This window comes from Emys orbicularis, chromosome 8 (assembly GCF_028017835.1).
Source record: "Emys orbicularis isolate rEmyOrb1 chromosome 8, rEmyOrb1.hap1, whole genome shotgun sequence".
Classification (NCBI taxonomy): Eukaryota; Metazoa; Chordata; order Testudines; family Emydidae; genus Emys; species Emys orbicularis.
Window position 1 is genome coordinate 64,181,446 of NC_088690.1, and position 15,258 is coordinate 64,196,703.

Below are 15,258 nucleotides of genomic sequence, written 5' to 3' on the forward strand. Positions count from 1 at the left end.
TTTTTTTTTAACTTTCTTTTCACTGAAAAGTTCAAAACATTTTCATTTCAGGTCAACCCGAAATTTTTTTTAAATTTATTTTTCAGATCCGCCACTGAACCAAAAGATCAGTTTGTTGCACAGCTCTATGGACATTTGCACTATGTATTTGTACAGCACTCAGCATAATAAGGCCCGGAATCAGTTGAAGTTCTTAAGCTTTTTGTAAGCTTGAAAGCTTCTCTTTCACCAACAGAAGTTGGTTCAGTAACAAGCTATTACCTCCCCCACCATGTCTGCACAATAATACATACTCATTATAATAACTTAACTCACTTTTGTAAAGAGATCTACCAAGGTAAGCTGCTAAGTATTATTGTCACTACATGGGGAAGGCATCTCTCCATCATTTCAACATTCCAAGTCCCGCAAACCTTCTGCGTGTTCATAATTCTGCATAACCTTTGTAAAATACAGTCAGAGCTGGTGGGATGGTGTAAAAACCTATCAATGAACAGTCCATCAAGGGAAGGAGTGTGACCTGCTTTCACGATAGCGCAGAGAGGAGTCAGGCTGCATCATGGATTACTGCAGGAGTCTCCACGGAGCAACTCTTCCTCCACCTTGCAGGTGGAGGAGTAGGTAGATAGGGGCAGGGAATGGGCAGACCCACAGTTGAACCACTGTCCACCCCTCTGACACACTGGCTGGAGTATATATCTGCAGCAGAGCACTTCCTCCCGGGTCTGTTCCTGGGGCAGTGCAGCTACATGCCATCTCTGCCTCAGACAGATTGGGAAGTGACAATCCAGCCCCAGATCTTGATTGTATCAAACATAAGCTACTTGTCTGCACTTTCGAGACCTTCCATGGGCTTTCTTCACCCTCCATCTCATCCAGTAGTGAAAGGTCGACTCCCACCTCCGACTGGCTCATGATGCCAGCCTCCATCACCCACTTCCAGCCTCCATCACCTACTTATATTTTCAAACCCACACCTTGATATTTTCTTCCCTGCTCTTCCTTGTGCTTGGAGAAGCACCCTGCGAACAGCCACAAAACTAACACATTATTCTCCTTTGGATCCCTCATTAAAACTCCTCTCTGCCATGAGGCCTACAGAAATCTTAATAACGGTTCAGCTGTGGGTGTGCAGAGCCCACAGCCAATCATTCGGACCGGAGCAATCTCACTTCCTGGTGCTCCCACCTCTGTCGGTCTCCATTGGTTGTCTCTTGGCTTATGCTTAGTTTGTAAGCCCTTCGGGGCAGGGATTGTTGTTTGGTTTGGTGTTTGTACAGCACCTAGCGCAACGGGATCATGGCCCACGACTGGGGCTCCCATGGTAATCTCTGTCTCCCTCTAGTGGCTAGACCACACCTAGAGATTTAAAAGCCTGCTCCTCCCTACAAGCTAATGTTATTGGACGCAAGAAATAGAAGCTGGAGCCTTTAGAGGCAGAGATATGGGTTCAGTCATCACACAGGAGCCAAGAAGGAGTCTCATTACATGACTCAAGTGGGAAAAGCAGCCATACTGTTATCGTGGGTTACATACCCACCCCTACAGCTTGGAGTGGTTCTCAGTTTGGATTTATATGTCCCAGCTGGGGTCCATCTCTCATAAGCTCTCTGGGGCCGGGGCCATCTTTTTGTTTTGGGCCACAACTGGGGCTCCTATGTGCTAGGGTCATACAAATCAATAACAATAGTCAGGCATGTTTCTGCGGGGGCCTGGACTCACTCCCCACAGCACAGGCCACAAACTCCTCTCTGCTCCGGGTTCCCCCTTACCGGAATCCGACAAAGCCGGGCTCACCAGGCTGAGCAGCTCCCGCTCCTTCTCATAGTCGCTCTTACACAGCAGCTGGCCTTCCTTCAGCACGAACTCATCGCCCTTCTGCAGCCGCCTCTCACAGACGCAGCAGCAGAAGCAGCTCAGGTGGTAGACGCTCTTCTGGGCCCTCATGACGAACTCGCTGGGTGCGATGCCTTCAAAGCAGCCGCCGCACTTCACAGCGAACAGCCTGGCAGGAGAGAGAGAAGGAACACATTCCAGTGGGGCTGCCAACTTGGGGGCACCGTGACCCCTTCTGCTGGTTACCACCTTGTCCCTGATGGGAGGGACACGCCAAATCTGTATTAAACAGACCTGTCCTCGTCTTTAATATGGAACAGTGGCTTGTTGAGCCTGCACTGAAAATCCCAGTGTCCAATGCTCCACCTTCCCTCTGTGGTCTATTGAGGACTGTGTTGGAATTGCAAGCTATCACTTTAAGAGTTGGGGGGTTTCCTGGTCCTGCTTGCAGCCTAGATGACTCTTTGGTGAAGCATGAGATCCAGGGCTCAGAGAGGCAGAGTCAGGCTGGAAGGAGCCAGCCTAGAACATGGCGGGGTGAGTTGTGTCCCTGTTTTAGGGAGCAGCCTGCTTTGTCTTTCTCTGGTTTGGGATTCTCGTGTGTTATTGCTCTGACCACTGAGAAATAAAGTAATGTTACACTGCAATCTTCCAGCAAGATTATCTGATGTTTCTAATCTAACTTTTCTGCGGGTGTGCCGTGAACATAACACCATCAGTTCAAGGTGGAGCACTGCATGATGGAACCTGTAGTATCCACGGGCCCATCGCTCCATTTTACGGTGCTTACTTCTGACAAATAAGAAAACAGTGGAGTCAAGAATTATGTAAATTAAGTAATTCACAACTTTCAATTACCTAAAGTGTTTGGGAAAAAAAGTACATACCATAATTAAACTGCAATACATTTCTAATCTCTGTGGGTAATAGAGTGTAGCAAAGTCCGTCTTACTAATTATCAGAAGTAATAGAAGTGTTTAGTTTATTTATACTCAAGATATTAACAAGAATAAAGTCAGAGTTAAGGTCGGTAGTGGACTGTGGTTCATTAATTAGTAAAACAAGTACTAAGATACACAAAATAAAAGCTAGAAGTGCTGAAAAATATTTCTGGATACTGAAATGAAATTATCTGAAATTTCCTTAACTATGTATTTCCCAAATTTTAAGGCACGAGGGTTTTGTTTATTTAATTGATAAAAGCTAAATGGAAACATACTTTTTTATCCTATGAGTTAAAGGTAAAGGCAACTCCCGACCACATCATAAGCATCTTTGCCTTGTATTAGGTCCAAAAGGTGTCCTATGTCTACCCACAAGGAATGCAGAGCTCTGCGTAGCTCAAAAGATTGTCTATTCCACCTATATAAGTTGGTCCAATAAAAGATCTCTCTCCCATCTTGTCTCTCTCATATCAAGGGACTAACACGGCTACAACACTGCAAACAACAGTTTAAAAGCCATTTTCGTTTGGCAAGTTTAAAAACTGAATTATTTTTCATTGTTTGGGAAAATGTTCAATTTTTTGTAAAAAAAAATGTGTTTCAGAATTGGGTATTTTTTATTTCCTATCTCTCCCTTTTTAATTTTTTTTCTACTGAATGGACTAAAATGTCATCAATATTTCTCTTTTTCCCACTTTTTTTCATGTCATTTTTACTTTTGCAGTTCTGACACTTACAAAAAATTGAACACTTTTGCCAAAGTTACAGAGCAGCAAAAGGAAAAAAGAAAAGAAAAACCACAGACCTGGGCCCCGATTCTTCAACTATTTCCTCGCGTGCTCAACTTTACTCCCTGAGCAGGTTCATTAATTCCAATGGGGTCTGACCTGCTAGGAAAGTTAAGCACCTGCAGAAGTGTTTGCAGGATCAGGGCCTAAAATTTTTAGTTCCAGTTTCATCAAATAAAGAAAAAAAAATTGAATCAACGTGAAAATGTGTCACAAAAATTGTCAATTGATAAAAAAGACCATTTTTGACTAAACTTTTTATTTTGAAAAATGTCATTTATTTCTAATAATAATTATGGCTAAAATTTTGTCTTTGAATTCAGAACGTGTAATATATTGCGGACTGTATTGTCCTCCTGATTTGGACATAGATGTTTCAATGCAGCACAGCCTGTAAATTGACTTCAAAGGAGCTTTAATAAATTTACACCAGCTGCATATCCGGTGTTTTGCCCTTGTAGGATGATGCATTTGAGGCTACAACAGGTTGTTTTACCCATCTTTAATGACCGCGATTCTGTCATGTAGCATGAAACGTACTCCATATTTATTTTTGCCTAGTGGATAGCACAATGGACTGGAACTCAGAAGACCTGACCCTGCTACTGACCTGCTGGGTGACCTTGGACAAGTTGTGCCCCTGCTCTGTGCCTCAGTTTTCCTGTCTGTAAAAAGGGGCTAATGAAACTGGCCTCTTAAGTAAAGTGCTTTGAAATCTATAGATGAAAAAGTGCTAGTGGTTATTAAGTAATAGGTGTTAGTCATAAGAGCAAGAGATTATTAACTAACTGTAATGGAATTTTTCCCCTTTCAAGAGAGGGAATAAGTCTTGTTAGCATTAGTAGGGAATATCACCTGTTCAACAGGGACACTTGACTCTCCCTATTGGAGACTCACACTGAGAAGAATAGGTTCCATCTCCTATTAACATTATTGGGGTGAGCTTCCCATGGGTATGGTGGGTGAAACCTCTATTAATATGAACGGTGTGTACTTCCCTTTGTAGTGGATGCGTATCCCTGGTTAATATTACTGAAGTCCATTCCCCCATTCATAAAGCCATTAACATTACAAGTGGCTATTCCCCCTCATTAACATGGGATGTGGACTATTGTCCGTCATTCAGTGTAGGAACCACAGAAATCACCCTTCGTCTTCAGTCTGCCCCCTTTGCTTATTCACATCTCTGGAGAGAAGGGCTGTGATCCAGGCTATTTCCATTAATGCCATACATTACAAGGCTGCTTTGGTTTATTGGCATCAATTCTTCAAGTGCACCGTGTAAACATAACAGCAACGGCAGCTGCCACCAATTAGCACCAACGCCCATCCTATTGGCATAGCTGTCATTACCGCAGGAGGCCAGCTCTACAGGGGGACGAGGTGACTCAAGGGAATGGGATACAGAGTCTCCCATATAATCTGTCTCTCGATCTAATTTACAAAGAACCTAAGTGCTGAGCAAGGTTAAAATGCAGAGAACCACCCAGCGCACAGTCTGTGCATTTGTCCAACCTACTCCAGGTGTAATCAAGGGCCTTGATTTTGAACATGATGTTATTTCTTTATCCTGATTTCAGCTCAGTCATAGGCTGTTATTTTGCATGTGCTGCCAGGTCTTCTTCCTCTCTTGCTCTTTGGGGAATGCTATGCTGAAGACGTGTCTTACAGAAATGACCTGAAAATATCACGGGTAGGACTCTTCTCAGCTGCTTTTGAGAAGGTGTTGACTCTGGTTCCTGCTCTCTTGAATCTCTACTTGATACACACCCAACGACTGTGGCTGCCACAAAGGCTGGTCTTTGAAATCACAATGGCCTAGCCCCTCTGGGGTTTCCAAAATCGGCAGCAGAACTTCAACTAGATCTTGTGGTTCACAGACAGCCCGTGCTGGATGCGGCATGCTGGGATGTGAAGTGTTCTTTGGCTCATTCCACTGATCAGCATGCGCTTTTCCTTTCTGGATGTCTCATCTAGGCAGAGGACTGAGAGCTGCAAGAGTCCAGTCATGTATGAATTACAGCGGCTGGGTCTCCATTTGAGGGGAATGGGTGGAGACGTCAGGGTTGACCCAACTGCTCCCAGCCAAGTCAGTGGTGAAGTGTCCATTGACATCAGTGGGAGCAGAGTTAGGTCAATGCTGAGTACTTTTGAAAATCCCTGGTTGGCCGAAGGTGAGAGAAGGTGCTTTAGTGCCTGCTGCTGATTGATGCACCAGGGTTAGTGGTGAATCCAGTGTGACCCTGAGACTGCGTACTCCCTTACCCGCCAGCCAGAATGCACAGTCGACAGAGAGGTGATAGCTTTGGACAACACCTCCAACTATTTACCTCTCCCAATTAGCATTACTTCAGTCCTCCCAGGATTCTGATTAAGCCAGCTGTTCTCCATCTTGCCTTGAACCTCCCTGAAGCCCTGGACGATATGAGGACACAGTGGAGGGAAAGGATACTTAGCATACTGTTGACAGCCTATGTTGTCTCACTCTATCATTGAGGTTTGTACTAAGGTACGTAAGAGGAGCGGTAACAAGACCAAGCCTTGTGCAATTCTGGATGGCAGAGATTTTGGGGAGCAGGAGGTGCCCGCCCACCTAATCTGTTGGGAAGGAGTGAAGAAAGCCATTTCAGTGCAATTATGGTGATTTTTTTTTTTTTTTTTTTTTTCTGGATCTGGTAAGTGAGTTAGCACTTCAGAAGTCAGACAAAGATGCTGATACTGCTTAACCCATCTCCTTGAGGAGGAAGTCCAGCAGTGCGAACAACAATGGCCTGAAGATGACTTTGAAGGATCCAGGTTGTCTTGCCTCATAGATTCCAAGGCCAGAAGGGACCACTGCGATTGTGTAGCCTGACCTCCTGCAGAACACAGGCCAGAGAACTTCTGTGAAATAACTCCTCCTTGAAGTACAGCAGGTCTTCTAGAAAAACATCCAATCTTGGTTTTAAAATTGCCCATGATGGAGAATCCATCACAACTCTTGACAGATGGTTCCAATGGTTCCTGAGGATCTTGCCCCAGAAGGAGAGGACTGAGACTCAGTCAGTGGCATGTTGTGAATTGGGTGGGTTATTGAGTGTTTCAGGGTGACTCAGGGTGTCCTCCCAGAGGGAGAAGCTCACTATTTCTATCAGCAGAGGAACCAAGCATTGCAGGCTGGATTTGATCACCCCTGAGGGGCAGGGTACAGGTGCCAGATGGTGCCACAGAATTCACTCTGAGCTCCAGCAGCTGAAGCACTGTGCCCAATTCTGATGAAGTGTCTGGTTTGTGAGTCTTCTTCTGCACAGGTTCATTGATCATGCGGCTGAGGAGGCTGCGATGGGTTCACTCGATTTGTTTAGAAAAGAGAAAGGAAAGTTGCTCACTGCAGGCAGTGGCTGGGCTTGGGATAGAGCGGACACAGTGTGGGCTTTTGGTTGACTGACTATTCGGAACAGCTTCCAAGGCTGGAATTTGGAGGGTGTTGTGGTAGAGCAGAGGACCAGAGACATTGCCTGAGTTTGTATAAATTCCTTATGTTGCCATTGGTTGGATTCTGAGGAGAATGTGTCCTCCGGCTTCCTGCCTTTGCATTTCAACTTCCTCCATTTGTCCAAGAACCATGGTAACCTGTGTGGGTGGTTCCATGGTAGAGGATACTTCCAGGACTAGGCTGTTGGTTGGTGCTCACACCTACTAGGCCACCTTTCACCTGTAGATCACTGGTTCAAAGTCAGCCAAGTTCAGACCATTTTATGGCCTTCAAGGGGCCTATACAAATGCTGGTAAGAGTCCAGTTACAGATCACATCACAACTGGAGCCACTGATGTTAATCTCAGCAGAGAGGTCATGGAGACAGAGTGAGGTTTGCATCTTGGTAGGTTGTTCTGGCAACGCATGGTTTAGGCACATGCCCATTTGGTGTTTAATCTCTTGGGCTTTCAAACCAGCACTTCCCCGCACACTGAAAAGTGTTTAAAAGAACTGTAGAAAACAGAAGATGATGGGTTGTTCTTGGGAGGGGGGTTCGGAGTGTCATTCAGATGCTTCCCAAACTGTGGTGTACCACTTGTGTCCATGGGATGAGACCAGCGTCTATGGTCTGCACTTACCTCTTGGTTTTGTTCATGAAACACAGGCACCATAAGCTAATGTGTTCATCTTCACGGCACCCTACCAGTATTTTACAAGTTCCCTGTGAAGCTCCAGGGGTCTGGAACCTGGCTCTCTGGTTCCTGGACACACCGCCACCCAAACAGGTCTGTTTGAGTGGGGAACAGCTGCCTATTAGCCCTAAGGGCTCAAATACTACTGGATGTTCTACCACAGAGGCCCTGACTGGCAGTTCCTACCGGATTCCCTGATTGGCCCAGGCATGCTATGTAAGGCCTAGGGAAGACATCTGCAGGCTGGCTGTGAAACTAGTTAGACCCCATTCTTGCTGCTGTGACAGACCCTGCTGCACACTCCTAGTCTTGCTCCTGGTCCCAGTTCGTGGTTCTTGGCCCTGCTCCACTCCTGATTTCTCACCCTGCCTCTGTTCCACTCACATACTCAGCTGACCTACTTGGCTCCAACCCGGTGCGGCTCATTGACCTCAAACATGACCTTGCCCTACAGCGTGACACTAGTACGGACTGCTGCTTCTGGCCTGGACCCCCTGGACTGAACTCAGAACCTAGTTACCGAGCCCCCCTCTGGCCTCCGTCTGCATCTCATAGCTGGGATCCTGACATTCATAGATACTGAGGACAAACGGTACCATTGTGATCCTTTAGTCTGACCTTCTGCATAAATACCCAGAGACTAATTCTTCGTTACTACATGACACTAATTAAGTCCAATCAATTGGGCTTGAACTACAGCATGGTGTTTAAAAAGCCTCCAACCTGTACTGAAAGAGTTCAAGCAATGATGAATTTGCCACTTCCCTTGGATACTTCATATTTCCCTGGGTTTCCCATGAACAGCTTGGCAGACTTTACCAGATGATAACATTCCTCATCAGGTCGTCAGAGTAGATACTTTTAAAAAAAATCAATTGAAACCCCCCCCACACACAGAGGAAATGAAATGCCTCAGTCTTGAATCAGTCTCATTCCAACAAGGAGAGGAGCAGATGTGTGCAAAACGTTGACAGCAAAATGCAGAAACTACCAGAAAATAGATTAATCGGTTCCGAGGGCAGAAGGGTCCACTGTGATCATTGGGATTTTCAGATTTCATTACCAACGTGAAAGCTTGTAGGCCAAAACAGTTGCTCAGGTACATTGGACCAGATCCTAAGCTGGTGTAAGTCAGCCTAGGATCATTGAAATCAGTGCAGCTAGGCTGACTTACGTCTGCTAAGGCTGTGTTCTGTCCATTTTTTGAGTGCTTCAGAGACCCTTTTGGAGAGAAAATGAGCACAACCTGGACCTGTTTTAGACAGCAAAGACGGGCTCACATAGAGATACACAGAAATCCTCCCTCTGCCCCCTCCCACACCCATTTTAAAATCTCTAAATAGTCACTCTGCATCAAGCCCAATTTGGGGTGTCTGTAAGAAATCACACCAAACAAAAGGAACCACAACAAAAAAACATTGTGCTAATTTGCACCTTTCTAGGCCATGGTCCTGGCAACTGGACCCATGTGGATGGACCTCAGCACCCACACAGCGCTTGTGCAGACCCAGTTACATGATAGGGATCCTAGAGATGAGATTATGGATCCCCAGGAGACAGAGACAAAGCACCTATAAAAAGGGGTATGGGGGGGGTGTGTATATGCAGACAGATATAATCTATGTGCTATAGCCAGCTGAGAGAGCTCCCAAGCCATACATGTCCCACAAGGCCACAGAAAACAGCTGGACTGAAGGCCACACTTATCTGTTAAGAGCTGAGGTAAAGAGCTGCCCAAAGGCAGCCATATGCACTGCCCAATGTGTTTTATTAGTCCAATAAAATCCAGGAGCTAGGCTGCCTATTGTTGTGCGCCATCTACTGGTGCATCATCTGCTAGCTATTGATGCAGACATACGCTTGGGGAATGGCCAACACGGGGAGACATCTCAGCTGCCCCTCACGGAGCTACAGAGCATCTCGGGGGGGAGGAGAGCTCTTGCGAAGACATTCCCATGCCCTCACCTCTAGCATCTATCAATCCTAGGCTCAGAGACAGACCCCCATCACCAGAGCACCACACACTCACGTATTTTGCCTCACAACCCCCCTGTGACATAGGGTAGTGCTGTTATCCCCACTTCACAGGTAGAAAACCGAGGCCCAGACAAACCAATGGGCCCAGATTTCAGGACCTTTGAGGATCTGGGCCAGAGAGACTAACGGGCAGGTATTTAGGCACCTAGAGCACTAGATACGTGCCTGGTGGTATTTTCAAAAGCACCTAAACAGATTGAAATCAGTGGGAGTCAAGCACTTGGGGAGTTCTTCCACTAGGCGACGGCCTACATCTTTAGTTGCCTAAATGCCTTTGAAAATCTGGCCCTAAGTGCCTTGCTTTGGCACATAGAAAACCTGGGCTGGAACCGGGAACTGAACCCAGGACTCCCAAGCAAGCACCGTATCCACCTGCCTCTCCACTCCTGAGTCTGCTGACTATTAGTCTTCACGCGCTGAGTGTGGACACTGGGCTCACCAGCCGGCCCAAGCCGGCAACGCTCCCTAAATGAGCAACACTGAGGGCTCATTGTTCCCTTCTGCCTCCCTTTGCCCGGCCCCCACCCCGCCCATGTCAGCTGAATAAACTGTCAAGAGATTGGGACAAACACTGCTGGGGAGTCAACAAGCACTTCAGAGCCCACAGCAGCTGGTGCCATCTGTGCCAATCTCATTAACCTCTTCTCTCAAAGCATCATGTTGACTCAGGCAAGGGGAGGGGAGTAAGCGACAGTATCAGCCCTGAACCTGTCTTCAGAGAAGGGAGGGGAAGATGATTAACCTCAGTCTCTCTCCATATGTAGGTAACACTGGGGACACACACACCCCAACTCCCCCAGTATCTGCCAAGCTTCGAAGTACAGAACCAAACACCTGCGAGCCAGATGTGCGCACAGCTGACCGGGTGCCACAACTGACTCAGTGGCTGAACACGCCACATGCCAGCTGTTTCCGCCAAGGTGAGCAGGAGGAGGGGGAAACCCTTTAGAAAGCTCCCGATGTAATTAACACTCAGCCTGCGCTTCCCTTCCTGTTAGTGATCCCGCTGGATGGTAAGGAGAAATCGTCTGAAGTTGGGAGCCTCCTGCATCTCTTACTTACACAGAACAAATGTTGCATCCTTCCTCCCCTTCTGCGCCTGCAGCCCCTTGCCATCCCTGCTTTGCTAAGGAGGTGGGTCCCTGTCACAGCCCCAGCCATATAGTTTCTTGCTCAGCCACAGAGGGCACTGCACAGTGATGCAAAATGCTCCCTTCCCATCTCACTCCAGGCCAGTGTATTGCTCCAGCTCTACCCCGGTGTCAATCTGATCTATTGATGGGAAACTGGAGTGGTGCAATGACGAAGCAGGCCCTCTGTCTCCTCAACCTGCCCAGCTCCGGGCAGAGAGAGGTGGCGAGCAGAGGCTGGGTGTGCTTGCTCTGCAGCCCATCCGTTCCTGCTGGTGAGAGACTGGGAGCTGAACATGTTGCTTGCACTGAGATCTCCACTCCGACCACCCTGGGGAGACTGGACCGGGACATAGGGTGTGTCTACACTGCAATCAGACACCTGCAGCTGGCCTGGGCCAGCTGACGGCCTCCCAGGTTTCGGGCTAAGGGGCTGTTTCATTGCAGTGTAGACATTCAGGTTCGGTACTGAGCCTGGGCTGTATGACCCTGTGAGGTGGGAGGGTCCCAGAACTGGGGCTGCAGCCCAGCCAGAACGTCTACACTGCAATGAAACAGCAAATTAGCCTGAGCCCGAGCCAGCTGGCACAGGCCAGTCGTGGGTGTCTAATTCCAATATAGACATACCCTAAGAGGGAAACTGCCTACAAAAACCTTCCAATGCTGGCCAGCCCTGGGAGAGAGAAAAATGACATGCTTCATTCATGGGCCCGCCGACACCTGCAGGCCAGAGCGAGGAGGACCAGCAGCGGAGCATGGAATCCCCAAACCCCTCCTTTCTCCTGCTGCCACAAGACGCAAAGAGACCAGGGATAGGGACTAAGTGGACTGTAAAAAGAGAATCCAAGCGCAGAGAACGAATCCTGTGCTCTTCATGTTACAACACAGAGAGCTAACCCCCGGCCAGGGTGGGAAAAGCACTGGCACTGCTTTAGGGTCTGGCTGATGCATCGCAGCACACAGACTATCCTCAGACACAATGGAACCCACATTTGATGGGCCACATGCCAGGCCCTGCACCATGCCCCTCAACAGGGGGCACCCAAGGGTGGGGTTCTGCGGTGATTGGGATGGAGGAATAGATAGATGGGATCTGCCCTACCAGGTTCCTCCAATCTGTAGTAGCTTCTGTCACCGCTTTACAGCGGGAGGGTTCAGCCAGTAGATGCTCATCATTCTTGAGCCAACAGACAGGCCGTCCCCCGTCCCAGGCCCACCTACTGTGTGGTAGCGAGGCCCTGCTTTACCCCTTGAAAGTACACACTGCAAACCCCCCCAACCCCTAGACGCACTCCAAACGTGCTCAGTGCCTCCCCGAACACGAGGATTATCTAAGCTATGACGGGAGAGAGAGGGAATTCACTCGATAAATGCTTGGTGAGCAATAGTCACCTTGCAAGTATGCTGATGCTAGCACTCTGTCAGAGAAAGTGTGGGACAAATGCCTGCATAAATCAGCTCCCCCCCCCCCAATTCTCAGACACCCCACGGTAAGCTATGGCTCCTCTGGGGGCTGTAAACATGCTGTATCCAAGCTGCGGGAGGATATTGGACACTGATCCTTCACAGCTGAACTAAGTGTCGCAGGAAATAGCAGCACGTGTTGTCAGGTTCCTTCATTCCACCATAGAAGGCGGTTTGGGGTTGAGGGAATTGTCCGAATGTCTGACATAGGCGTCAGACTGTGCACACAGGAGGGTGTAGCCCACCCGCTGCCAGATTCTGATCTCAGTGGTTTAAAGCTGGGAGTAGCTCCATCGAGATCGGGTGAGCTCAAGCGGCATCAAACCAGAGGAGAATCAGGCCCCAGAGGCTGGAGTTTATTAGCCAAATTTAACTCTTTCAAATCCATTAGCACGAGGAGAATTGTAGCCTTGGTGCCCGTTCAGCGTCTGGTCTCTCTCTCCTCCACAACAGTGGAATGAAGAACAAGGAACAAGTGGCCAGAGATGCTCATTGTCTCATTTCCTTCGCTCAGTCACTGTGTGGCAGTCAACTGAAACACACAAGGCTTCCGATTCAGAAACAGAGCTGTCCCTCCATGTGCTGCCCACATGAGAACCATCTGTCACCCACTGCCAGCTACCTGAGTCACCTACGCCACCCGGTCAGAGCATCCCACGGAAATGTTGGGCTCTTGACACTTTGGAAACAGGAACTGTCATTTTCCTGTACCAGATCTGGACTGGGCCCAGAGCTTGCGTATACACTCCAACTGTGTTCATCCTAAGATCCTTTAATGTTCTGCCAGGTATAGCTGAGGTTTGTTTAAATAAGGTATTTGTACACACACACACACACACACGGTGGCTGAACAGTATAATAGGTTTTAGCATTCCATTCCATCTCCCCCTTTAATTTTGACATTCCTACCATTTACAATATTTACACTGTACTCTGTCTTTGAAGTTCAGTATGTATTGGTTTGTTAAGTGTCTCTGAATTGTACTGCTTTCTTAATTATGCAGCCTGAACATGTAACTACTTGGTCATCTGGCTGTCCATTAGTTTCAACAACAGGCTATGGTCGGTCCAGAATCCTTGAGTTGTTGATTTCTTTTTCTGCATCTGCTACCTGTAGAGTTTGCTCTTTTGATTGTTCTCTCTGCGGAAAAAACTGTAGATGTCAATGGTTTCTGTTGAACTCTCCACTGACATATGACATATGATCTGGGTGCTGAATTCCTTTTCTTTTTGACAGCTGGAGTTGTCCATCCTTTTTCTCCATCCAGTTTGAGATGAACACAGTCACCAGGTTCTAGACCTAGCAGTTCTCTGTGTGATGTCCATTGTAAATGCGTTCATAAATTCTTTTAGCCTTTTTATCTGATTTGGCTCCTCTCTTCACTTTGGAGACAGAACTACCATTCCAACTTTGGAAAACAGTCTGAATTGTCTTTCCACAAGGAGCTGTGCTGGACTATATCCAAGAGCTGCTATTGGTGTTGATCTGTCACTCAGAAGAGCAAGGAATCGATCTTCCTGCTGTAGCATTTTCTTGGCTGTCTGAACAGCTCTCTCAGCCTCTCCATTTGCTTGAGGGTAATGTGGGCTGCTAGTAATAGGATCAAAATCATTTTTTGTTCAGTATGACAGAATTTTGCAGCAGTGAATTGTGGTCTATGGTCCATCACAAGTTCTGGAATACCAAAATGAGCAAAAGTCCACTTCATTTTCTCGATAACAGTGCAACATGTATTTCAAGTATATTATATTTTTATATACCTGAAAAAATAGTCCACAACAACCAGGTAATGATATCCTCTGAATTTCCATAAATTTGCAGCTTCTTCCAAGTTCTGTCTGGTAAAGGTGTTGTTATTAAAAAGGTTCTTTGCATTGGTCTGTTAATTCTGCAATCGTCACATGCGCATAATTTATTCTTTATGTCCTTGCTGATACCCGGCCACCATGTTGACTGGTTAGCCCATTCACAGCATTTAGTTAATCCTTGATTCTTTCCCGGATAAGGTTTCTCCTCTCATTTCCCTTGGAATTACAATGCAAGTGACTTTAATCATGAGTCCATCTGACTCGCTTAATTGTCCACGCTCCAGAAAGCAGTCTCGTCACTTCCTTATGATACTTTGGCCAGCTGCCCCTAAAGTAACTTAGAATGTCCTGAAGTTACGTCTCTGTTGAGGTTGCTTTTTGTAGCTGGTCATGTAGTCTCTTTTCTGACACTGGTCTGTATGCATCCACGTATGCTTTTACCCCATCTTTGAGCGCACGGGTAATTGAGTTCAACAACCAGATTTTTCCCAGAGACATATTTAGCACTTGGGTTAAATTGCATTAACCTTTAGCAATAGACGCTGGTATCTCAGTGGTGCTTGATCTAGCTCTTTTCCATTGATGAAAGTTACAAGAGGTTTATGGTCTGTTATCAGTGTAAACGAGTCCAGTCCATGCAAAAACCTGTAAAAGTGTTCACATGCCCATACGCTTACCAGGCACTCCTTTTCATTCTGTGAGTGTGTGAGAGCAACAGGCAACTAGCTTGCACTCAGAGCCATGTCGTTGCAACAGTGCACCTGCGAGAACATAACTGCTTGCATACGCACTGACCATCGTGGGTTTGTTCACATCATAGTACTTCAGAACTGGAACGGCTGAGATCATTTCTTTTTGAAGGCAATTTCTTGATTTGGGCCCCATAGCCAAGATGTGTTGGACTTGAATAGTTCATCCTGTGGTTTTGTCACTGTGGAATGGTCTTGTAGGTATTGACCAAACTATTTTACCATACCCCGTATACATCTCAGTTCTGGTACATTCATTGGTGCATTCAATTCTCGAATTGCTTTTAACTTCTCAGGGCTAGGACTGATTCCATCTTTGTTTGTTGCCTGTCGCAAAAACTTTCATTTTCTG

The 15,258-nt window shown here is 46.9% G+C and overlaps 1 protein-coding gene across 1 annotated transcript in view; it reads right to left on the bottom strand.

The window, feature by feature from the left end:
* LMX1A (LIM homeobox transcription factor 1 alpha) overlaps nt 1-15,258 on the bottom strand; it is a 140,447-nt gene that overhangs the window by 25,238 nt on the left and 99,951 nt on the right. The window contains exon 3 of the mRNA XM_065409783.1: nt 1,773-2,005. Within this exon, the coding sequence (XP_065265855.1) occupies nt 1,773-2,005 (233 nt within the window). The remainder of the gene's footprint in view (nt 1-1,772; nt 2,006-15,258) is intronic.